Raw genomic sequence first — 26,472 nt, 5'->3', positions numbered from 1 at the left:
AGCTCATTTTGCCCATATCTGCCAGACAGCCAATGTTCTCTCATTACATGGGACGTGGAACACAATGTTCCATCAGAATTTTGTGAAATGAATCACTCACAAAATTCACTTTCTGGCTTGTAGGTGTGATTAAGTGGTGTCACATTAATCCACGGCTGCCTCCTTCTCAAAAGCCGTCTGCTTGCTGAACCAGAACACCTAACTTCACCTAAATATATTACCTAATCTTCTCTTTCACTAGAGATTTGGGATCATTAATGAAATGGCCGCTTCATTAAGCCACTCCCGCCCCTATTGCCCATTTTATCAATTTGGTTGCGAGTGTCGGTTTGACTGTTGTATGACTCACTCGCAATGAAAATGGGAACATAGGAGGATTTCTTTTTTTCTTTTTTTTTTCTTAATGGGAGCACAAAGTTAATTATCCATGTAATGAATGAGGCATCACAAATTTTCAGTGAAACTGCTAATGCATTGAAGAAATACGGTGTTCACAAACATATATGCTTGTGAGTGTTTTTTGTTTTGTTTTTGTTTTTTTTAGTGTTTTTTAATGTTTTTTTTTAAGGGAAATGGTAATGTGATGGATTCGGCTTGGATGCTAGAAACTGAACATGACATATGTTTCTCTTTGAAAACTTCCAGCTTATTATGTACAAACTGCTGATTAAACTCTTTCATGACCACAATCTGGAAATCTGTTTGACATTGTACACAAACAGGTTGCCTGATGTTGACTGAGTTAGAAAAAGACATAGATGTAAAAAAAAAAAAAAAGAGTCACATCACTCTTAAACACGAGTTGTCTATAAAATCCTCTTGTTGAAAATAGTCCTCTGATTTGTCAATATTGCTCATGAAGAAACTGAAAATGCTGTTGTCAGACAGTCAATATGTATTATCCAGTACCATAGTCACAGAAAGATATCAAGCCTCAATCTTTTGAATCTTAAATGATGTTCTAGAAGGACACAGGTAGAATGTGTCCTCTGTGATGGGGAGTAAAACTCTATGGTCAATTATCATTGGGGTTGATTTGTGGTCACTACCAGTGGGCCATATTATCACTACACAAAAAAATTGCTTGTATCACAAAATTCCTGTCAAGTGCTGATGATCGATGCACCAAACCATTGAAAAATCTGTATGTGAAAGTCCTTTCATATCATACTATCAGATGTACCACTGAATAGAATGTTCTGCAAGGCTGACCTTGTTTTATCTGTTCGCCCATCACTCCTCTGGCACCACAGACGCCTACTCTGTTTCCCCATAGCAGGCTCGTGCTCTCGTTCGCGCATCCCCGGAAAGAGCTGGCACGGTCCCCACGGCGACACGCGTGGGCTGTACGTGAAGAACTCTTCGTCTATGCAGGGGGCCTCCCCAATGCAGGGTTTGGTCTCGCTCAGCGGCGGGCACGCCTGGCCCCCGTTTGACGGCGGGATAACCACGCGGCGGGTGCGGGTCTGGGTGCCATTGCCGCAGGACCTGGAGCACCGGCTCCAGGGGGAGAACTGCGTGACAATGCAGTCCTGGGCACAGGGGGTGATGCACTCCTGTACGGTGGCTGGCTTGGCCGAGAACCGCTGGCAGATGTAGCTTGGCACAGAGCCGTCCTCTTCCCGCTGGACGAAAGAAGTCTTGATCTCCATGCACCTCACAGTTCGCTGCTGCAGCCCAAACGACGATGGCCCACACGAGATGACGTCGCCCGTGTTGACGACGTCCGGGTTGTTGTTCTGCCGGCAGGGACCCCAGTCATCCACCTCCCACCTAAAGAACGTGCGGTGCTCGGAGCACACCCGGAAGCACGGCCGTTGCCGGGGCGGAGTCGCAGCTTCCGCGCAGTCCGAGTCAGAAGCGGTGTTCCTATCAGAACTCTCGCACCAGACCGGCCTGCGCTGAATACCACCGAAGCCACATAATTTGCCTGAGCAAGCACCCCATTGCCCTGAGGGAAGAAATAGACAATACAGTGGCAGCAATATAATATATATGTGTATATATTCATATACTGGGCTACACATTTGCAACAGCCAGGGGTTACTAAAATTGATGTTGGGCCATCAAATTTTTTTTAAAAAGTTTATCTCCAGATGGCCTAATCTTGCAACTAAATTCAAATTGGATTGCTTTGTTTCCTTTTGTTTTGAGACACAAAACTTCAAATGTTAGATTTCAGTGATCTGAACAGGCCACCAGAGAAAAAAAGTTGGGGTCAAACCATGATATCGACACATATGCATACTAGTTTGTTATATCAGTTTGTGCATAAGCGATATAAATGACATAAACCATTTGAGTCAATTCATTCATACAGTCATTTTCATTGTCAGAACTGAATTTCAGCTTAATTACATCATGCAGGCTGTGTCAAACCAACAGTCCATTGTCCTTAAAACAATTGGATGATTAATGAGCTGTGGATAACAATAAAGTATTTTGATTTAAATACAGCAGCATATATTAACATCATGTTTGGGATGCTGGGTCCTCTGCATTTTCAAACAGAAAAAAAAAGAAAATCTGTCAAGCACAAAAACATGCCTTCAACATATCACCTGATTCCCTCTAATTTCCTATCTCCCCAAGCCAACTTCTTTACACATACCAACAGAATGTATTCTTCCACACTCTTTAGTAAGAACATTTTTTTTTTAATCTACACCCATTTGTTTTATCTACCATTTAACACATATCAGAAACAAGAAAAAAATCAGGAGACCTTTTTTTTTTCTTGTCATCACAAACTACAGAAGTTTTATGTAATTGGAATTGAATCGATGCCAAGAGATTGCCATGGTATAGTTAGTATTGCACATTAAAATTTGGTCACGAAACACTGTCCTAAGATTAGCCTGACAGAATTAAGCTTGCCTCTGTGTGTCTTATGTAAGCCTGTCAGTTTCACACCGAGATATACTCTACAGACAAACATGTCAACATGCACACACATTGGCACACATTGGCTCACATTGGTACACACACTTGCACATCACACACAGGCCAGCAATTCCTGACATGAATTCAAATTACCCTCCACACTCTGAACTGGTAGAGATGAGCAATCCCCTATGCATAGAAAAGCTATGAGCTCATTGCAACCATCTAATTGTGAACATTGAATATTTTGCCAACAGCTCACAATACCTGCCTTTCCAGAGTGTTTGGTTTTTGTTCAAAACCTAATTGATGAATTTGACAATACCCGAATGTGCACACAGTTTAGCTTGGTTTCAATTGTGCCCCCTCCCCCCCCCCCCAAAAAAAAAAGACCACAGAAGAGTGGTGGTAGTGGGGGGGGGGGGGGGGGAGGGGGAGCAAGGGGGGCGCTGGTCTACCGTCATTGATTTCAGCCACATCAATCACAGTCTTCATCATGGCTCGTAAATCAGGCTCAACTCAACGCCGCTCCGTCCCGGGGCAATCGGGGGAACTCTTTCGCCCCCCTGCGGAAATGCGCAGGGCATAAAATCGATTCCCGCAGACTAACGGCACGTTGGGCCTTTTTTTTTTTTGCCTCTGACTGCAGGGTATATGGGGCAGGTGGCAAAACAGCTCGAGACGTACTCCCAACGCGGTATATCTGAATGAAGCCTTTCCGTCACAGATTCATGGAAAGCAGGATTCCGATACATCTCTTAAAACATGAAATGGGATTAAAGCAAGTGGCAGCTGACATCTTAATAACTTCACTCCAGCACTTGACAGATTTTAGTTGACATGTTCTGAACTGTTTTTCGGAATGTTGTTCACAAAATGAATGGCCGGCTCAGCATATTTCCATCAAGTCCAAGTCATAGTCCATGTACATGAAGTACACGGGACAGATTCATTTTGCTGCTGAAGTATACACGTACCTTACTCCTTCAGTGCCTAGTACATGACAATTTGTTTTATAGAATAGACAAGAAATATGTCAACTCCAAAGTAAGCTAAAAGATGTGTTGGGTTAGCATCAGAGATACTGTATCTTTTGTCCTTATGTGATGCAAATTTTTTAAAAAAGTCTTTCCAGCAGAAGAGGTGGGCTAGACAGTCTAGATTAAGAAATTAAAAAAAAAAAGATGAAATAAATGAAGCAAACAACATAATACAAGATCAAACAATCATCATTAGAGGCAGCTTCCGCCAGGTGGTGTATAAAATGTGCCAGAAAAGCAAAGATCAGCTGTGCAAATCTAAATCGATGGGAGCAAGAAAAATGTGAGTTCTGCTAAGACCTTAAAGGCATAATTTACCATTTGCAGATGAAACAAAAACCCAGCATGAGTGCTTTAAAATATTTCTAAAATGTGAGTTAGGGATATAAACAACCACTATAAAAATTGGAATCCCTATATTCGATGTTAAGTCTTGTTAAATACACAAAATGTGAACAATAGCTATAATAAGGATGCTTCCAGACTAAACCGTATACAGTTATGGTTTATTGAGAAAAATACTGGTATCTCCTTATATTTTAGGCTTTATTGCAAAAATCTTATATGGTAGGATGTTTTGTGATACAATGGATCTACAAATATGCATTAAATGTTATATCTTGAACATTTTTAAAATCACTGCTCCCAAAGGTAAACTGAACCTTTAACAAAAGTCTTTCAATATTGAAAGGCAGAAACAAACACAACAGCCTAACTTACTGAATTGCATGGTAAGCAGCTCTAATCAGTACATCATCTTCAAACCCACTTGCCTCAGGCAAGCAAAATTAGCCACTGGGCTAGTGAAACGTGGGGATGATTTAATTTAAGATATTGTAGAAACTGCAACAATTTCATAATCAGCTTGATTAAACCGCCTTGACTTTGATAGGGTACATTTTCCAGGTGACGCTTTCATTCGATGTTGATACATTTTGATGTGGTAAATACGCTTGATCTAAAACTAATGTAATAATGTAAAAAACAGCCACAAGCCGTGTTTTGTGATTGTTTGAGTGCAGGTACAGGTACATGTTCAAAATTTGTATATGACACTAAATAATTCCTGGAAATGAGACATGCGAGAATAGCTGACTGCAACAGTGACACATCAGGGAGTGATCTGTCATTCATTCTTTCTCTCTCTCTCTCTCTCTCTCTCTCTCATCTTTCTATCTACATATCCATCTACAGATATCACCCTCACTGTTTGTCTGTCTGTCTGTCTCTAATTATCTATACATCTTTCATTATCTGTCTGTCTGTCTTTCTTAATAATATATCTATTTATCTCTCACCATCTGTTTTTTGTCTGTCTGTTTGTCTGTCTGTCTTTCTTAATGATATATCTACTTATCTCTCACCATCTGTTTTTTGTCTGTCTGTCTGTCTGTCTGTCCGTCTATCTGTCTTTCTTTCTTAATAACATATCTATTTATCTCTCACCATCTATTTTTGTCTGTCTGTCTGTCTGTCTCTCCCTCTTAAAGCCATCTTTCAAGTGAAAGAAGAGTGCCTCAGTTGCATGAGACTACAACAGAAACCGAGTCCCCTAATCAAAGTATGAGCCCTAGTGGGCTGGGAGGAGGGCCAATCAATGGGGTGGTTAGGCAGCGTAAACACAGCTTCCGTGTTATTGATTAAGTTTAGGGGGAGGAGGGATACTTTGTGGAGATTAAGACCAGGGGAGGAGATGTAGAGCGCGTGTTTAGAAGGATTGAGTTAACCGCCACCAAGCTTACGACGACATCAGGTATATGGCTAAAATAGAAACAGTGTATTTACACAAAAACATCTTTTCCCCCTGAACTCATCTCATGTTTCCACTATGGGTTTATTCACCTCCCCCACGCACAAATATGTCTTGAAAGGAAGAGAACCAATCGTGCTAAGTGAATTGCGCTCAAGAGTCAGTCCTTTCCCTCTATCCCTTGTCAGAAGAATCCTACGACGATGACCAGATGACGTACCATGAAGCAAGAAATGTGCGCGGCACGAAAGTTTTGCAAAGTGGAGCCAATGGAGCTTTCACGGTATGAAATTTTCGCCAAGTGCCACTGGCATCCAATGCATTATTGTGCAGAGAAAAACTTTTGTGTGCATTTTAGATTTTGTGAATCTTGGGTCTCACAAAATTCACGAAATTAAGACGCTCATGACCCTTTCTGGTGTTAGACTATGATTTTATTTGCCCCACTAATACTCAAGGGCAAGGATATATATATATTTTTTTACTCATTGACACTTAAACTTGTGATGATACGACCCAGTATCTTTAAATTTCAGTTTGATGACTATCTAAGGACATATATCTAATCACATTCCATAACTTCGTTCAGACGAGTTACACATTTATTCAAAGCAAGGGACAATCTACAATGATTCCCTGCAGTTACTACCTTTCTTGTGAATGCAGTAAAATAAATGACTATGGTATGTAATACACTCCAATGAAAAGGATGAAACTTTTATTTCGTTCCTCTGTGCTTCATTATGTAGTGATGTCCTTCATTCATCCTACTCCCCCTCCCCCATTTGCCCCAACTGCACAAGAAGGGGGGGGGGGACATTGACATTCATGTTCCAAAGTAGGTAAGGGGAGGAAGGGCAAGAATGTTTCCCTTGTATTATCACTTTTGTGCAAATGTAGCAAAAACAAAAACAAAAACAAAAAAATGTCTGTAATATGGGAGATTGTGTGGGTGTTCTATTGGGAGCTATCTGCCCAAAATGACTACAGTATTTCCTGTGATGGGCCCCTGTGAAGGCTTTATGACTGAAAGCTACCTCCTGTTGAAAGCACAACGACCAGTGTACATCACAGTTAGATGTGAACATAGCCCCGTATGTCTCCAAAGTCATTTGGATTGTGCATTATGGTCTTTCTTCCTAATCTGTTTTCTCTCCCTTCCTCTTTCTCTTTCTGTTTGTTTGTGTTTGTGCATTTGTATGTGTGTGTGTGTGTTTGTGCATGTATGCATGTATGTGTGTATGTATGTATGTATGTATGTGTGTGTGTGTATGTGTGTGTGTGACTGTATCCATTCATCTCCTAATGCCATTCTTCAATTGCTTCATTCTTGCTATTACTGTTGGCTCCCATCAAGTCATGCACACAAGGGTAATGGTGCATTACTTTTCCCTCATCTCTAGCACCCTCCCCCCCCCCTCCCAAATCTCTTCCTCAGCTGCTCTCTTCTTTCTGTTATCAACAGCATATAACATGCCATTTTATGTTCTTACTTTGGTCTCTCATAATTATCCTCCCTTCTTACATTCCTCTCTATCATTCTCCATGTGCTTTTTTTTTCCCGACCGTCGATATGGGCTCATACCATCTTGCGCATACGAAGGTAATGGGGCATTCAGTCATATCAGACAGTGTGCTGGTGGTGTAATATATGACTGTACTCATCTTTTCTATCCCCAGGTTTCCTCATCAGGTATAGGCCCTACTATCACCTTCGTGTCATACCTAAACCTTCACACTTCATTGGTCCTTTAGTGGAATGCTCTTACATCTCCCGTTTGGTCTGTCTTTCACCAAATCACCCTATAAAACTGTGAAGATTGTACTGAAAATGACTGTTGTGAGAGAGGAGATGCTACATTTGTGAACATAGTCAATGTAATACATGAATACCCGGGGAATGAGTATGTTCCTCCAACTGATGAGAAGGTTAAAATCTTTTATGGGAGGAAAACAAAATATATACATAAAGTGTAGTGCAAGTGCTGGAAAAAGTGAAGGCATCACGCGGCAACCTCTCTCTCTCTCTTGTTTTATCTGTTCATATCTCTTTGGGCATAAGGAGGGTCTATCATTTTCTGTCCATGAAATATTGATAAGAAAAAAAAAAAACACAAAAACTAACGACTGCGTCGGTCAGCGCTAATGGCCAGAAATAAAATTCGCTGATGAGTCACGCACACGATGAACATAATGATGGTGGTGGCGGTTTGTATAGCAGAGAGGAGCCAGAGCCCTCAACGTTATGGGTCATGGGTCACTTCAAAAAGTCTAATGCAGTCTTCATGTATGGAACAAGAGAGTAGTCATGACTAGACAGTAATATGAACAGATATCTGGTTAAAAATGTGGTGAAAAATGCCTTGAAATTTTACAAATGTCAGAGTTGTTATACCGACAGATGCTTTTAAAGGGACTACACCCATTACCCATTTCCCTTCCCTGTGCATCTGTAGGCCAACTTATGCATTTATGAGTCAGGTTATCTACATGTATGTTGCAAGAAAACCTGCCAAATTACAAATGCATATTGGCTGCTGAAGAGCTTGAATGCTGAAATGTATTTCTCATGAGCATGTATATCCAACTACCACTATCACATTGGGGAATTATAATCATTTATGCAACTTTTGTTCCTTCGTCTGTGATATCACTTATCTAATAATATACATTGTTTATCATTATGAAATTGCCAATTTTTAATTTGCAATTTGATTAGCAAATTCTAGTTTGGTAAATGCCTATGCCATTAAAATCAAGCGAAGCTCACTGAAATACAAACAAAATAGCTATGATATGTCCCTATCTGACCATCTATACCTATCACTACACACCTGCCAAGTTTCAGATAGGAATATATATTGCCAAATGTCAGTACGGTATATACTTCAGGTGTGCAAATCAACCAAAGCTGGCTTTAAATGTCTGCGAAATGTCTTTGCTCAATGGGTATTAGACTATGCCTATTTGATATGACCAAGACAGGTAACAATAAGTGGTGACTATCCAGTAGTAGCAACCCAAACCACTGACTGAGATTTGACATGGGTTGTATCCTCGGCTCTAGAGGAGATTAATGCACAGCGACCACCTGTGCATCCCGACAAGCACTGCGCAATGGTGGACTTTGAAGTAATGACATCGCCAAACACGACCTCACGTGGCCTTTCTGGGGAGGTGACAAAGGGCAAATGAAATTTGCGGACGGCAGGACTGCGTCTAATCTTTCAGGCCCCTCGAATGTCTATATCCACGACACCGTCCCAACACGGCACAACCTAATACTCTTGTAGACGAGCATGCCGATATGGCCAGGTCCCAAGACGCTGTATTTGGCTGTCAGTTAGATTGGGGGGGGGGGGGGAGAGTCGAAAGGTTCACCATTGGAGAGAGTAAAGGAGTGAGAGGGGAAGACAAAATTAATGGGGGAATGTGTGCAGGAATGGGGTTGGAAAAATTTGCTGGTATTTGCACATACAGGAGGAAAGTGTTGCTGTATATCGTTAAGATGAAGAAGGGGCACAGTGGGTCTCGCCTCCCTATGACATCACTCACACCACGGCCAAAGGACTGGGGGCACGAATGAGGCTTAGAGGAGGGGGAGAGTTTGGTGCTATAACCCCCTCGACACCGACCGCCGACTCCAGAATGTCTGATCAGGGTCACTGGTTGTCTGTTTGCCCGTCGTCGTCATCTAAACGGACGGCCTCACTTCCCTTCATCCAATCTCCCTCCTCTCCCGTTCCAGCAGCTCTAAATTGCTCCCGCTCCCCAACATACTTTCATTCCCTGCATGTGATGGTGGTGCACTTGTTTGTTTGAGCAGTTTCTGCTTTCACTTTCTTTCACTTGATAAAGGGATAAGATTGTGAAGAGGGTTATAATAAACTTTCATATTCCTATGAACCCTCTGCCAAACACACAATAATGATAATAGAGAGACTCTTATGAAGCGCTCATTCTACCTTCAAGGATGAGGACAGGTGACTTTCAATCTACACACATTTGCTTTTCGCCTTTCCTCTAAGTCATTCAATCAAGCTAATGAAAAGGGCCAATGAATATCATAAAATTTTTACATTGCTTTGACAGACATTTCCCAAATAACACTTCCTCCTGTAATGAACACACAGACACAGACACAGACACACACACACACACACACACACACACACACATGTATGGACACACACAATCAATTTCATGCTGCATCTGTTGTGAATCTTCACATCACTTGTCCTGACACACAATACAAATTTTGCAGGAATAGTAAATACACTGGAGAGCTGACTGCTTCTGTTGCTATAGTGGGTGTTGATCGGCCATGACTCTTGTTAAATCTCCACATGGCCCTGTTTTCTGCTCGCGCTTTCACATTTTTGGTTTAATCTCTTCTTCGTCACATTAAATGGTACCCTTTGAAGACACGGTGTTAACTCTTAAAGTCTTAAGCAAATGTCTGATGCCCCTTTTTTTGTGTGTGTGTCATTTGACGGCACCTCTCACTAGGAGAATCTTCATCACTGTAACAGTCACGTAGAGATATTTCACACTTGTTTGACTAGGCAAAAGATCCCCTTTTCTCACTTCCATCCCCCACAAATATGGATGTCACTTTTCTCTCTCTCTCTCTCTAACATCCCTATTCCCTGTTAATCCATGCCTGAGCTCCCCTCTCTCGTTTTTCTTGCCGCTCAAGTTTCTCGCGACAAATCCTTCTCTTAATCCTCCTTCCGTCATCTCAATCTCTTTGGCCAAAATTACCCCAATTGTCTGCTCTCCCTCTTTCCCATCTATCTCTCTCTCTTCTTGTTTTCCCTCATGGTCTTACTGTCTCTCTTTCTCTTTATGCAAGACCACCCCATTTTCATCTGTTCCCTCTGTCCCGTCTCTCTCGTTCTCTCACTCTATCACTTTCGTTAGCTCCATCTCTCTCCTCTGTTTGTTTCAGCATGGCTAATCACAGTAAATATTGCATCGACACGATCAACAGACATGAGCAGTTACAAAGTACGAAGTGACAGAAATATTTCGGCAGAGCGGGTTGGTAGGAGGAATATAGGAATACAGGGAGAGAAAGATAGAGAGAGAGAGAGAGGGAGAGATGGAGGGGGGGGGGAGGAGAGAAAGGGAAGAGTGACGTAGAAAGCGGTGCAAAAACTCTTCAGTAAATTGTTTCTGCAGGGCAGGCTTGAGCCTGACGCAAGAAATTTGCCACTTTTGTTCCTTGATGGATTTTCTAATCAGCTTATATTGATATTGCCGAAGCAAACTGGTGGGGCTTTTCCTCCTCCAGACCTGCGACATTCTCACATCTTGGCTCCGAGGATGACGTGGATCATTCCGCTGATGCCGGGGTCTGGCAGTGAGAGAGAATCAATGAAAGGATCTGGAGGCTTGCAGTCTCGCCCATGCCGGTGAATAAAATCTGCCAAAAGTTTTGTGACGATGTCCCGTGCACACACAAGACCCAAGGGCCAGTTCAGTCATGGCAATCACAAAACAATAAAACAAGCATGTCTTAAGAGCATCAAATGCTTCAACATGCTCTAAGTGATCGACACAAAGCAATGCCAGGATGTTGACCGAAGAAGCAAGAGGACAGACTGCAGATTCAATGCAGTGTTAAGAATCTTCTGAGCACGCAATATCACAAATGGGATATGCTCAGTCAGACGTAAAAAGACACGGTTAGCACGACTTCACGCTAAGTACTCCGCACGCTTCCCACACCAATAGGATTATAAGATGCTTCATTTTATCAATGCAGCGTATCTTGCTATGGAGGAAAATATTTCCTTCATTCAATAACACAACTTTGGTCTCAAAAGTGTCAGCCTGGCTTCACCCTTTCAAGGAAATATGTCCAATAAATCCTCTTTCAGAGAAAAGTCATGTGATGGTGAACAGTTGCTGTGTGCATTTCTTTTTCTCGATTTCCAGTTTCCCATTATCCAGAAAATGGGATTTGATGTGGTTGGGAAAATAGTGAGGAGACTAAAAATTGAATGAGAAAATACCAGGGGGAGAAGGGGGACAGAAATAGACATCAGAAGATCAATGAACTGAGGCAAGAGTCAGCATTTAGTTTGAAGGGGGGGGGGGAGATGCATGGATGACCTTTTCCAAAGGATGGAATGACTACGTGTGAGTGACTCTTGCCCCCTTGTGGAGGTTTAGATTTGGATGGAGGGGGGCACACAGGGAATCTTGATGTTTTCTTTGTTGAAATCATATTGGGGGGAAAAACACTTTCAACAATATGATCACGCTTCTTCGGACGAGATATACAGAGTTGGGGCAAAATCCATTAAGCGTAGCGGTGCTGAAACCAAACCCGTCGGAATGCTGTAGCTCTATCTCTAGCTCTCTGACACACACACATACACTCTCGCTCTCTGGTCTTTTCATGAAATGTGAAGATATATGCACTCATTCTGCCTGGGGATCTCTTCTTAAGAGACAGAACAAAATCACACGTAAATGGCACTTTCACATCCAATCTCACTTTCGCAGCAATACACACGATCAATCAGCATGTTTGGATAAAAACTTGCATTTGTTCCCAGCCGTGCAGATATGGGCTTTTCTGTTCCATCTGTTGAATGCAAAACGTTGGTTCAGGGAAGAGTAAGATATCAAAGACACATTAATCCACAGCTTTTGCAGTAGTATACACATTAGATATCAGAGCATTCAGATGACCACTCTGGAGCCATGCATATATATAGACATGTACAAATAAGCTGCTGTAAAAGTGGATATTTTCGCACGACTTATTTTTCACGCTTGGCTGGGTAAGAAGAGTTTCGCATGTTTTTAATTCCACGGAATCAAGACACCACGTACAGGAACATGTGACAAGCAAAAATATTCGCATGCTTTTATTTTCACATTAGTTTCTGGTTGTGCGAAATGTGCAAAAATTTCAACACTGAAAATGTCCACTTTAACAGTATGATGATGATTATAGCGATATAGTATTATCAATGGAGGACAGCCTCTTCAGTATAATCACTGTCCCATGAGGGCCTTGCCATTATTTTACCCGAGTACTGTCATTACCTATTTTAACACTTGGATAGAGGGAGACATTGTTGGTAAAAGCATCTTGTCCAATCATGTAAGCACTCTGCGGGACTTGAACTCGGGACCCTAGATTTGAAGTCAAAAGTCTTAGCCACTATACCACGGTGCAACCACTTGATGCACTGAAAAAACAACAACAACAAACAACTGTTTGATCCATTCAGAGTTTGTAGTTCCTTAAACCCATTTGACCTCCGCTTCCACACTTGTTGAATTACCTGGTAGACTAAGAAGGGAAAGAGGGCAGTGTGGGGAGAGAGTGAGAGCATACCAATGAAATCTAGAGTGGATATCGACCTACTGTAAAAATCTCTCTTTTGAGCTCTTGTTTTACAGTGCTCTGTTTCACAGCATGCAGTGCTTTGGGATCCTTTAATCCTGTAAAAATCCCTTCTGCATCATAGTAATCCCCGAGTGGTACTATCACGTGGATAAAAGAATGTGAAACCATCCCTAAACATGGGTTATCTAATAATGTTTATCCCTGATACACCATGAGAGCTGGTCTTTGGTGGGACTATCGTACTATTGCAGGCAATACAGGCAAGTACATGGGCACATTGGGAGTCAATTGGAAGATGTGAGCATTAAAATTGATATTGGTCAAAAGTTACATAGCAGACATAATCATAATACTGGGATACTTGAGGAAATTTCAGCACAAATGCTTTGTATATGCATCTATACTTTAAAAGCAGAAATATGGAATAAATACCAATGGTAATCATCAGTGAAAGTTCAAGATACTGTAAACATAGAAGTAAACATCATTGTAAATAAAAGTCAGTGACCGGATATTCTCCTATTTCTGAATATTCCAGATCAAAAGAAGGAATAGCAGAATGAATCCTCTGAGAAATCTGAATGTAGAAAGTATGTCAGACAGCAGCAATGTGCTTAGTACCCTGGAATTTGTTTAAGCTGTGCGCAACAGGTGACAGGGGTTCCCCCGAAGATCCCCGAAGATGGACCATTATTGATGAGAGGATAACAATGCCCAGGGCACATGGGATCAATTCCCTCTGACCCTAAACCTCTTCTCCCACCTCTTCCCCCCCCCCCCCATCCCTTCCTTGGCCCATTCAAAGAAAATTAATTACTATTACTGGTACAGCAGACACCTTCAATCTCAAACCGTACTTCACAAGAGACAATCACATCTTCTCCACCCCTCGCCCCCAAAAAAGAGAGGGTTCTTATTTGTTTTCTGCTAAGCATTTATAAACCTTCCACGACAATTACATCTCCCCCCCCCTCCAAAAAAAAAAAAAGAAAGAATCAAGAATTTACAATGCATCCATGACATTTGAGAACATTTCTGGGGTACATATTCACTAAAGGTACAGTTTACCTTTGAGAGCAGTGATTTAAAAAATGTTCAAGATATCACATTTGATGCATATGTGTAGGTCAGTAGTATTACAAAACATCCTAGCATGTAAAAATTTTGCAATAAAGCATAAAATATAAGGAGATGTCACTATTTTTCTCAATAAACCATAACTGTAGATGGTTTATTCTAGAAACAATTTTATTATAGCTATTGTTCACATTTTGTATATTTAACAATACTTAACATCAATTATACTGATTAAAATTTTTACATTGGTTGTTTCTATCCCTAACTCACATTTTAGAACTATTTTGAAGCACTAAAGCTGGGTTTTTGTTTCATCTGCAGATGATAAATTATGCCTTTAAGGTGTTTTCAGGAGACTATCACATTGTGCACTGCATCCAAAAGGGGCACACATTTGTAGATGACGTTGAATTTTTACATCAGGCAATGCAGGCAGACACAAAGTGATGAAAGATAGGTGTTAGTGGGGAGTGAGATCAGTCATTCCAGATAATCAATGTCATTTGTCATTTTTCTTGTGACATTGTAAACTAATCATGAGAGGACTCTAATCATGGATTGCACAATGCAAATTGCTCCTGGCCTCTTCTTGTCCCTGAGGGCAAATGTGCGGTGAATGTTCTCATCCGTCCCATCACAGTCCAAGTTACAAACATCATGTGCAGTACCAATAGAAATTCGACACAGCAGTCAAAAGGTTTAGACTGAACAAAAGAACACATTACACATTTATACCTTTTAACAGCTTAATTCCTGTTCAGTATCTCCCAATGAAAAGAGAAAGGCCTCTATCAAATCATGATCATTCAAGGCTAGAAAAAGATTGCCCTATAATACCTGAAAAACACCCCTGATGAGAAAGCTGATTAATAGTCATGTCCCTTGGGGATATCTTCCTAATTTGTTCTTAAAGCAATTACTTCACAGCAAATGGCTGTCAAACATCTGGAAAGAACACCATTTTTAGTGCCTTTTTTGCCAAATTTCTGTCAATACAAAAGTTTAATCATTTATTTGATTTGTGGGACAGGCACCAAATGCTATCAAATACCTGGACATTTTCTTGTTTAAAAAAAAAAAAAAAAATGTTATTAACAAGAATTAGCTGACGGCAAATCTGCAAATCTCATCCAGGAAATCAATGAAGTGTTTTCATTCTTTTTTTTTCTGTGTTGTATTTGTTTGTTTGTTGTTTTTTTTTGCATAATGATAAAAAAAGAGAAAATGCACCAGATATTTTTTTTTCTTAGAAAGTGTTAACATATCATTATCTATACAAGCAGTGAATTCCCCTGCTTCATTTCTTTCTACACCTACACAAAGTTGTCAGTAACACAGTTTATAGATATTGCCGCTTGATATTCCTTTTGTGCTCTACTCTGCATGAATTTCTCGTCTTTTTTTTTCCTTTTCTTTTTATATTTTGAGGGAGAGAGAAAATTGAGTTGGTCAATGACCAGACAGCATATAGCCAAATGACAGATGGAATCCCCCTTCCTCTTCGTAAGAGTTCCATCGGCGTCAAGACAGCTCTTAAAAGGCTGGTGTCACTGGGAATTCTATAGAGGGAGTCCCATCCAAAAGGATTATGTGAGTATTATGTATGACTGTGCAGGCATTAAATGTTGTCTTAAAAAATGGAAGGGTCTTATCTTCACTGGCTCGGTACCAAATTGTTTAGCAACCATCTCTCTCTAAGGTCTAATGATTTCTGCATTTCATACTGATAAAAACAACAAGAAAATCAATTAAAATGTAATGCAGCTACTTTGATGGTGACTCAGGTCTGGAGCCTGTTCTTTTAGTGTGGAATATATGAAATCAGAATTTTCATCCAGCTTCAAAAAATCGGTAGAATTCTCTGATGTATCAAAGCCAAGAGCATAAATCTTCTCAAACATGAATTTCCGATGAAGAAACCATGTCACATGTGCGTGGGTTAGCCGAACAAACACACATGGGTCCTTCGACAGCCTTGGAATTATTCATTGGAACTTCTCTCTGGCGATACTGATGCAGATCATACCATTGCCAACTGGTCCCTGTACACTACATATAAGCAAAGTTTACCACTGACATTCATGTCTCAAACAGGAAAAACGAAAGCAAGCAAACAAACAAACAAACAAACACTGAAACCTAACGCATACTGCCATGGTGACAGCTCTCAAACTTGCAAGGAGCCACACCAGAAAGCGTGACTCTTTAACCAGACCGCGCAGACATCAGTCTCGGTGGCGACTCAAAGTGAAAAGAAATTGAGGCAGAATGAAGGAGCTGGAAAAACGGCAGACAGACGATGAATCACGGGTTTAGGAGGTGATAAGGCGCGGAGACGCTCCCTTGCCCCCCAAATCATGTCCGCCATTCCGCGAGTCAAACGTGGTTAGGCGAATCCCGCACCCGTCACGGTAAACTGCCGCGTCATCCAGACCCAGCTGGCGGCAGATCCTCCATTTGCTGCCACTGCTGCTTAGCCCCTGACTTTGGCCAATTTCCCCCCTCGTCACTCATGGTATCTTGTCTTCACCCCCCTGTCCAACACTTCTATTTTCCATCAATAGGCTTCACCCCACTACTAATACTACTTACCTCTTTTCCTTTTGAGCTTATACCCACTGGAAATTCTCCAAAAATTGACATTTTTTTCTCTTTTGCCCCACTCCCCTATCTCTATCTATCATTCTTTCCTAACCTTTTCTAGAGTATATGCCAATTTCCATCCATTATTTCTGACAGCAGCTGCTCATTCATGACTGGTTTCTGAGGCACTTTGTTCGCATTTGGACTTGTCTGGGTTTCCTAAAATCCATCACGATCCGCCATGTTATCCTCGGGAGTAGAGCATGGGTATTGTCGTTGTCGTCGTCGTTGTCATCATTATCTCATTCTGCGGGGTTGTGGTCACCGCCGGCCCTGCCTTACACTCCTTCATTGATAGCAAGTAAAGTGTCGCCGTTACCACCAGAGTAAATTGTTGAAACTGTCATGGCTACTTTTATTCAGAAGCACTTCTTTCCCTCTTCTTTCTAGAGTCTACTCCTCTGTGCACACGCGTCCTCCCTCGCCGACAAAGATGCACAGGGGTTGAGTCCATTAAGTAAAGACAAAATTAAAAGTGATATCATCCAATCATACAGGTCACATCCATTTATAGTCTGACCTTGATCTTTGAAACACAATTCGGTTGTAGCTCAAGATTCCACATACGTATGACGCAATGCAAACTCTTCTCTCAGAGTAAGTTAAAAAAAACCCAGTTGTATCTGGTAATTGTTTTGCTTTCCAGAAGCCATATATCAGGGCAAACCGTGTCGTTGGTATTTTAGTGTAAGGGAAGAAGGTGGCACATTAATCTCTACAAAAGAGTTTGGTATCAAATGAGTTCCTATAGATAGTGAAATAAAAATGGAAAAAAAAACCCGAACACAACATTTGTGGAATGTGAAAAAAAATAATAAATGGGTGTGGTACTTTAAAGTGTATCTATGTGAAGGCTTAATGGCAATGTTAAATGTTATGATCAATGAAATAAATGCTGATGCCTGTCATAATCATTGAAGAAATTCATTATGAACAAGAAATGGCTGCTCAAGAAGTTTTCTCCCCAGCCAAACAAGCAGCGATCACCCATTAACCTTTGCGTAATGGGGCGTTTCGGCTGTCTGAAAACTCAAGAACCCGCAGTGTCATTGAAAACAACACGGCAGCAAAGTCAAGAGCCTGCGACAAATACACTGAAGAGGTTGGTCGGGGGTCCGACTACCCTCGCGGCCACCCCGCGGCTACGCGCCGTCGGGGGCTTGCGAAATCAGGAGGGCCCTCGAACACAGCTAATTTAAGATGGAGAACTTGTGTGTGTCATTCGAGGAGAGGCCGGGGGAGTGTCAAAATCCACACTCAGAAAAAGGAGATCTAAACTTCTCCCTATAGCTCTCCTCTGCGTCGTCATGATGTAAGGATTCACACATGGGCCAAACTTTGATCTCTGTGTGAGAGACGGCATGAGTCCCCAAAAGCACAATGCATTTTAAAGGGGAAACATACTAGTTCTCATATGCCGGCAAAAATGGTCAAATTCTGCTCTAAAATGAACGCACATGCAAAAAAAATGTGTGGAATAATGCTCCGATGACACAACTTCAGTTGGGTAACGATGAAAATTATGCAAAATATGAGACAGAAAGTGATGCCAAGGGTATTGCAAACTTGGAGCATTTCTGATCACTGTTGATATACAGTATAATGTTTTATAATGATCTAAAAATTGAATCTTAGAAGTATGCATTGATCTTCCGTGAGAGAGTGAATCTCACGCAGCTTGATGAGAAATACTATTGCTATAAATCTATAGCTGACACGGTCGATCATCACTGAAGGTGGGGGGGGGGGGCTCTTCAGGAATGCAAATTGTACGCACTGTTTCAAAGTACCCTAAAACAATCCATTATCCTGGTAAATCGCATCACCCTGATAAGTTTTTTGGTGGACCTTTTCAACGTATTGCAAGCAAATTCCAAATGGAGGAAGATGAATGTTGAGTCCTGATGAAAAAAAAACAAAAAAAAAAATGCTTTTGCTTAAAAGGGAGGGGAGGGTGTGGGGGGAAAACAACTTATTTATTGGAAATTTGGAACCTTTCTCAACAGGGTTTGACATACAAGCGCTTAACTTAATTCTTCAAGACCGACAGCAGACTCTTCATCCAGTGGACAGTACCAAATCAGTTAGAATGACGTTTCCTCCCGTGGGATTGGTCTTGGTGTATTACGCTCCTGATAGCATTCCCACTTTAATAAAGACCTGTCTGTCTAGCTCCTCTCTAGACCCACTTGTCATGGAAGAGGCAGAAAGCTTTTATAAAAACGCAGACCCTCGCTCCATTTCCCAGCTACGTGCAAACTCGCTATTGCAAAATTCGATTCCTGTCTTAGATACCTCCCTTCTTCCGTAACAAGAACTTTTCAGAGGGAATGCCTTCACAACATTTGAACTTTCAATTCAAATTGCATAAAAACCATTGCTATGATTGTCGTGTGACAATGAAGCAATAATTGAATATAACCATAATCCATTCCACTGCTGTGGTGCATTTGATCATGAATCTAAACCAATCACGCAATTATCTTACAAGTCCAAATTCGCAAACCATTACGCCTGCAAGATGTTTGCCGTATGCAGTAAACATCTACTGTCTGCTATTCTAGCTGTGGCTCTCCTCACTATGTAAGAACCGTCGTCCCTGTCAACATGGGAAACATATTTCACAGACTGTAATGAGAGCTCGCAATAATCAGAGCCCTGAGGGGTTAATCATGATTAGCTCATTCTGTTCGTCGTATTGGACAAGTGGTCGTTTGCCCAATTTCTGCCAGAAAACAGGCAAATGGTCGTTTGCCTGATTTCTGCCCAAAAACGATACGTCATTGTAAAAAAAAAAAAAAAATGAGAAAAGAAAGAGACACTCCCTTGTAATCCATTAGGATATCAGATAACCACTAAATGAAGGTGTGTTGGTGATATAAGGACAGCCCTGCAGTCAGAAAGTTGAACTTGTTCGAGCACAAACTCTAACATGAATCAAGTGTGGGTGTGGGTGCGTGTGTTAACTGTATGATAGGGTGAGAGTGTGCATGAGGGGATGAGGGGTTGTTAAGTACATGTACATGTACCTTTGCAAACTAAAACCCCCCCCCCAAAAAAAAAAAAAAAACCAACAACAACGTATAAATGCATTGCAATTAAGTGTACTAACTTCCTCATTAACACATATGTTCCTTCAGTTATTGTCATGACAGGGATCACACAAAGGGATCACACCTTTAATGTGCAGTTCAGACTTTTCTTTGTCAAAGTAGAAAATCAGCACACATTACAACTTTTCATTTGCACTTTACTACATATATATTAGATTTTGCACTATATCAAGAGGCTGAAATGTATTGTTTAATTAATCAAGTAAATAAAGTTGTCATCTAACTAATCCTTGGAGTAGACATTGGTGGAGAGCAGTGGAAATAACCAATAATATATGACTTTAGGACACCTGGAAAGTACCAACAATATTTCAACTGTTAGAATGCTGTCAATATGGAGTTTCCTCTCATTTGACAAATTCCACACAAAGTGGCCTTGCTACTTTAACCAACTGAGTCTGTGAGAAAGTTTGCTATAAAAATGATCATTTTGCCATTATCAAGGTAAAACCTATAAATTTTTCTGCCACACCTTTTATTGATGAGAGCTGAGGCAGAAGTCATTTAATTTATACAAAATTTGACATTTCCAGAGAGAAACTGCAACTTTGATTCAGGGATTTTTACACTTAAGAATAGTCACGAAGTTACCATATTGTGACTTTGAAAATTCTGCAACAAAATTTATAAATGAATTTATAAATTTATTTATAAATTCTGCAAAAAAAATTATAAACTGCAATTTATAAATGAATATCAAAGGGTTAGAATTGATAAAATCTACCTTATGAAATACTAACAATGAATAGTAAATATAGGAATAATATGATACAGGACCAAACATAAGAAATTCAATTTCTGGCACTTCATGGGATAAAGCTGGCTCCAATTCCCCTCCACACTCCCCCCCCCCCCCCCACCCGAAGCTATTCCTCTTAAAACACTTCCATCAATAACAAACCAAAGAGAGGGAAAATTCCTTGATATCAAGTAAAGATATGAGGAAGTACAGAAGTGGACTTCCGATCATGCAACGGCCATCACAAAAAAAAAAGAAACAAGAAAGAAAGAAAGAAAAACTCATAAAGAAAGAAAAGGGAAAAAGTGCATCGTGTTCTCATCATTATCATCTTACTCCCGTTTCCGGTAGATACAGTTTACATATACCTGGGTTGTGCCCGAGACAGACTCTTTGGCACCTCGGCACAGACCGGGATGTATCGCTGACTTGGACAATTCACCCGTGACTGCTCCGCTCAAGTGGCGGTTTTGAGAAACACGAGTCAGAACAGAGGTGATGGGGTGCAGTACGAGGGGGTTGGGAGGCGTCGTCGTCGCTGGACATGGGGGAGGGAGTAACAACAGCTTAAAGGCACTAGACCTAAATTGCTGAGAATGGTCCCCATCAAACGGAGATTAGAGACGTTTGAACATCAGACGCGTACGCAATCAAATTCCTGCGTTTTGCGTCATGATCATACATTCTACAAAGGGGGACTTTGACGGCGAGAAATATGAAAAACATTTCCATGCCTCGATGCTGGAGCCAAAAAGGGGTTTGATTGGACATTTTACACCATGCTGTTTCTATCTAAAGAAATGCAATCCTTAGCAAAATTTTGAACATTGCTCATGTTATGGTGAAGGGGGGGGGGGGAGGGGGCTTGCATCAAGATGCAAGGATTTTAGAACAATTTTCACAGATTTGATCAGTCACAAATGTGAATGTTTGCTTCCCTGATTATTTCTCCTTGCCTTCAAGTCGCACTCACTCACATTCAGCCCAAGTGAATTTAATCAAAGCAGCCTTAAAACACGAGCACAACTCTCTCTTCTCTGTTGGTTCTGTGCCTCCATTTCTTGAAGAAAGCAAACGTATCATATGGTTTTTTATCAATGCTGCAGACATCATCCTGTCTATAACTCCTTCTCTTTTTTTTTTTTTTGGGGGGGGGGGTATTCTTTTCTTTGGATTTGCACCGACTCAATAATTCAATCTCATTTCTGCGAGAAAATGAGCGTGCAGATATTGGGAAGCGGCCCTGCCTGCATGGCACACAAGCGCCAAGTGGAACACAATCGGACCACGAGGAGTACTGTGAGCCGATCAATGCGCGCCCGAGGAGTGTGTGCAATTTGCGGGGAAATTCATATTCCCCTCCATGCGTTTGTGATCAATCTGTGCGCTGATTTGCCGAGAGAGATAGAGGAGGAAATACGAAGAGACGCAGAGACAGGGGAGAGAAGGAAATAAATTGCAAATCATTGCAATGTGCCACTGAAATCAGAAATAGGCCAGAAGATTATCTCTCAAAGGGACCTCTTCATCCCTTTCTGGGTTGCTTCAAGCAGATCTTCATATCTACTGTATGTGGACTTAATATTGGCCTTAGTGGGCTTAACGTGATCCCTGTATGATTGCTGACCATGGGTCCAGTGAGGGCAGCCTTTCACATAGCATTCATATTCATTCATTTCCACACTCTTTGTGGAGGGAAAGCAACTTACTTGAATATCATGATAAAAGTGATATAGTAGCATTCCTTCATGCAGCATTTTGCAATCAGTTGATCATTAATGTCATTAAAATTTAGCAATCAATTCACATTTACCGATATGTATGAACTTATTAAAAAGATAAGAACAAATGTACAAAGTCTTTTTAAGCAATGGTTCAAAAAAAAGCATTAAAAACATTTCCTTCTTTAGTGCATTTCTGTCTGCATTTCTTCACCTGCTCACAAAAGTTTCCAAAATAATATTAGCCAATTTCGTAAAGAATGTAGATCATGGGAAATTTCTTTGTATGCATTTTGAACATTCTACAGATCAATTTCTCTACTATACCTCTCTTTTTTCCCCTTAAAACAAGGGAAAGCTTGTCTAAATTTGACAACATGGATAGGAAAGAGTGAAGATATACAAACCATCTGTCATAGATTGATAACTTGTGGTCATGACTCAGTATAGTACACACGGATCTTCTGCAGGAAAAAAAAAAGGACCTACTGCAAACATACAAGTACACTCCCATACATGTACAGAAGGTCTACTCTGACTGTGTGTGTTTGTGTGTGTGTGTGTGTGTGTGTGTGTGTGTGTACCTATCTGTCTGTTTCTCTCCCTCCCTCTTTCTACTTTTCTACCAAGGATCAAGTTGAATACAGGTCTTGATCGATGACGGTGTTTTAGAAGGGCTAATGACTAAACTAACGGCAAACACTGAACACACAGCTCACACAATGTTCCGTCGCCAAGAGATATCTGTCATTCTTGAAGTCCAGCGATTGGACATACAGTGTATGTGAATGACAATGGAGTTAAGGAGGAGAGCTCCTTTCAAATGACTAAAGACCTCCTTTCTCCTCCAGCCCCCCCCCCCCCAAAAAAAAAGGAGAGGGGGAGTATGAGAACGGACAAAGAATATCTAAACCTGCAAGTGAAAACAAAAAGGATGTATCTCCAAATGATTCCACGGAGTTTTATCAAATGATGAAGCAGGGAATTATCTAATGACAAGTTGACAGCATACACATGACCAGGCATTCTTTGACTTTATATGACTCGTCATTATTAGGAAAGTATAAGGTCTTTAGCACTTTCATATCACTATCGATGCATGGTACGTTAATGAATGGGCCAGATTTCATCGTTTCATTTATTGGTGAAAATAGCTGCCACAGAATTTTATCAATCGACAAGGATCTGCTTAACCCGTTGAAGAATAGGCCCAAGTATACTTGGGCAGGTTGTCTGTGGAAAATGTGTGTTATAGCAAAGTCAGCTCGTCCTCAACGGATTAATCATTTTATAAAACAAATAACACACATGATTTTTTTTTTCCGGGATGAATGTAATTATCCATACTTGGTACTTTGAAACAGTCCTAACATCGTCAGCTTTTGCCTCAGGTGTCTTAGACTGTTCTAAAAGTACCTTGTGTAGGTATAAATTCTTAGCAATACCCTCACTGATGTGTAATATTGATATGTTATTGCCCTCCTTGCTTCCATCGATAAAATAATATGTTCTTTCTTCAGGTACACCATGACTACGTCTTGCTTGACTCCGCCCTCTTCCTCTGGCCCACTCTTCAAGAAATAAACAAACCAGAAATGGAGGGATATTGGAATGATACGGTTTCTCTTCAATGTGAACAGCAATTCACTAGGTGCACTACTCTCCAGGGAAATCCACTCAAGAGTACAGGAATCTGCTCTATCAGCTAGGAGGAGATAAGAAGCAGTTAAAGTGACCCCTCACAGCCTGATAGATTACTTATTCTGTAACTCATCCCTGCTCATTTTCAGGCCCGAAATGCACTGACTGCCTACCGTACATATAGAGTATGGGGATCATTTTGTGAGGGAAATAAGTAATAAGTGTCAAGATAGATATCAAGAAAAATTGCTGATATGGTAAACTTTTTGATTGCACATCAACTTGATATATCAGGGTAAAATCTCAAAGAAGGGACAATGCTTGTTAAAGCACAAACTCAGAGTGGGCTGTGCATGTATGACTTTGTGCAATTATTTTTATCTTTAACCCATTTCCTAGAGGAGCATTTATGGTGGGTGCTGTGCTTAGTTTATATGTAATTGTCAGAACCTTGGAAGAAAAAGGTCTTAAGAAGATTTGTCAGAAAGAAGATTGTCAAATTTGTTGTTCTCACTTGCTTTTCTCGTCTAAACCCTTTTTGCAGAAGTGCCAAAATGTCTTCTTTTACTCTATATGGTACGACAGAAACATTTATTGGATATTTTTTGGGTGGTTTTCCTCATCACGCTTGTTTTCCATCTATAAAAAGAGTGCAGGAAACGCAACACTTGGCCTCATTTTTTTCGGGAAGGAGATGATGGGGAAAGGGTGGGGGGGTTATGAACTTGTTTAAATATGAAATTATGAATATGAATGAGGCTATTGGTCTGAGCCAAGAAGTCTAGACGGACGAAAAGACTTGAGTCTCTGTTTAGGGTCAGGGCAGAGGGGAGGTGGAGAACTCGATACACCACGGCATGAGAGGTTCCAAAGATGCAAGTCAAGTAAGGTGGTGTGCTGGTGCATGTTGGGGGAGAAAAAAAAAAGAGAGAAAAAAAAATAGAGGGATGTTTGGATTGCTGTAAGTGCCAAGACGGAGACTGGTGTAGCATTCCTTGTTTGAACAAGATACAGTGTACACTGCAGACATGTTACATTATAGTCCCTTCATACACGTTGTCACCAGCTCACACTTCTCAAGCTGAAAGGGGAGACAGAATTCAGACTCTATAAAGTCACTGTATAGCTGGAAGACAAAAAAAAAAGGAGGGGGGAGGGCTTTCAAGAGTAAAAGAAAAGAATAACACGAAAAGAGAAGGAAAGGAAGGACAGAGAGAATGGAGGTGAGGGACTCAATGAGGCAACAAATGTTGAGGAAGGAGCGGAAGAGAAGAGGTGAGTATCGATGAGATGATTTAACTTGTAAATTTGCGCCAAAGGTTAAATGTCTAGATCATGCATTTTTTTTTCTTTTTAAATGCGGAACACCCCAGACATCACCTGCGCGCCCTTCCTGTCCAAACGCATCGTAGGGCCTAGCTGCGTCTGACATGGCATACTATTTCCCAGCTATGACCTTATTCACTCCGCTCAATTCTGGGCCATCGTGTTTCAGGTTTTACCAGAGATTCATGTGATACAGGAGAAACACAGAGAAAGTTGAGAGGTTTAAAGCTAAACATTTCCAGTACTACTATGGAATTTGCACTCTTCTGCCCATCTTTCATGACCAATCAGAATATCACACATAAAAGTTCACAGTATCACTAAATGATATCTTTTTAATACAAGTATTTTCTCCTTTTTTACTGCTTGTCCTTTTCCTTCCAATGAATGCCCTTATTTATTCAATTTTTAAATGCAAATATTTCATTTTTTATCTTCATTACAATTAGGTGAGGGGGGTTTTCCAGACTGTATATAAAATTTCTACATCATTCTGGATATTGAATAGAAAGAGAAAAGGAGTCTACATCACAAGCCTGGAGAAGAACTTTACAACAGTGTAGCTCAGATCAATCCCTCGGCATGCTCCTTGTCTTCCAATCCCTCCCCTGCCCTCCCCCCCCCCCCCCAACCCATAAAGAAGAGACTTGTATGGGTAGCCAACACCCCTCCCCCAAGACCTTAGATAGGTGCTAATGACACTGCACTCGAAGTCCTGATAGCAAGCTTGTCTTTCAAGTGGGATCCTACGCCACGCTCGAGGACCATCGATGACAACATCCACACCCCTCCGGAACACTGGCGTTGCCATGGCGACTCGCCGCATTTCCAGCAGACACCCACTTCTTACAAAAGTTCTCAGGCATGTATCTCTCTCTTTCTCTCCGGCAGCCTTTTCTCTGCAGAGATGGGAGACTGTCTCAGAATCAGACAGTAAAGGGACTAAGTGGTCACATATCCATGTGAACGACGGCCACTCTGGGATTTTTTTGCAGCTGCTTCAAGTTTGCTAACTTCTGGCGAGACGACAGGTATACCATTCATGAAACCAGGCAACCAGAAAGATCTTTTGACTTCAGCCGGGCATTAATTTGCGTTTTTCAAATCGCCCCTGCGACGTTTGCAGCGCACCATGCTGTCGCCCTCTGCACACATTTCTCATTCATG

The 26,472-nt window shown here is 41.1% G+C and overlaps 1 protein-coding gene across 1 annotated transcript in view; it reads right to left on the bottom strand.

The window, feature by feature from the left end:
- The window catches only part of LOC140237957 (thrombospondin type-1 domain-containing protein 7B-like), a 142,740-nt gene that overhangs the window by 106,542 nt on the left and 9,726 nt on the right, over positions 1 to 26,472 (bottom strand). The window contains exon 3 of the mRNA XM_072317887.1: positions 1,213 to 1,951. Coding sequence (XP_072173988.1) covers positions 1,213 to 1,951 — 739 coding nt within the window. The remainder of the gene's footprint in view (positions 1 to 1,212; positions 1,952 to 26,472) is intronic.

The sequence above is a fragment of the Diadema setosum genome, chromosome 14, assembly GCF_964275005.1.
Source record: "Diadema setosum chromosome 14, eeDiaSeto1, whole genome shotgun sequence".
NCBI lineage: Eukaryota > Metazoa > Echinodermata > Echinoidea > Diadematoida > Diadematidae > Diadema > Diadema setosum.
Note: the sequence above shows the minus strand (reverse complement) of the source record. Positions and strands in the feature narration are given on the sequence as shown.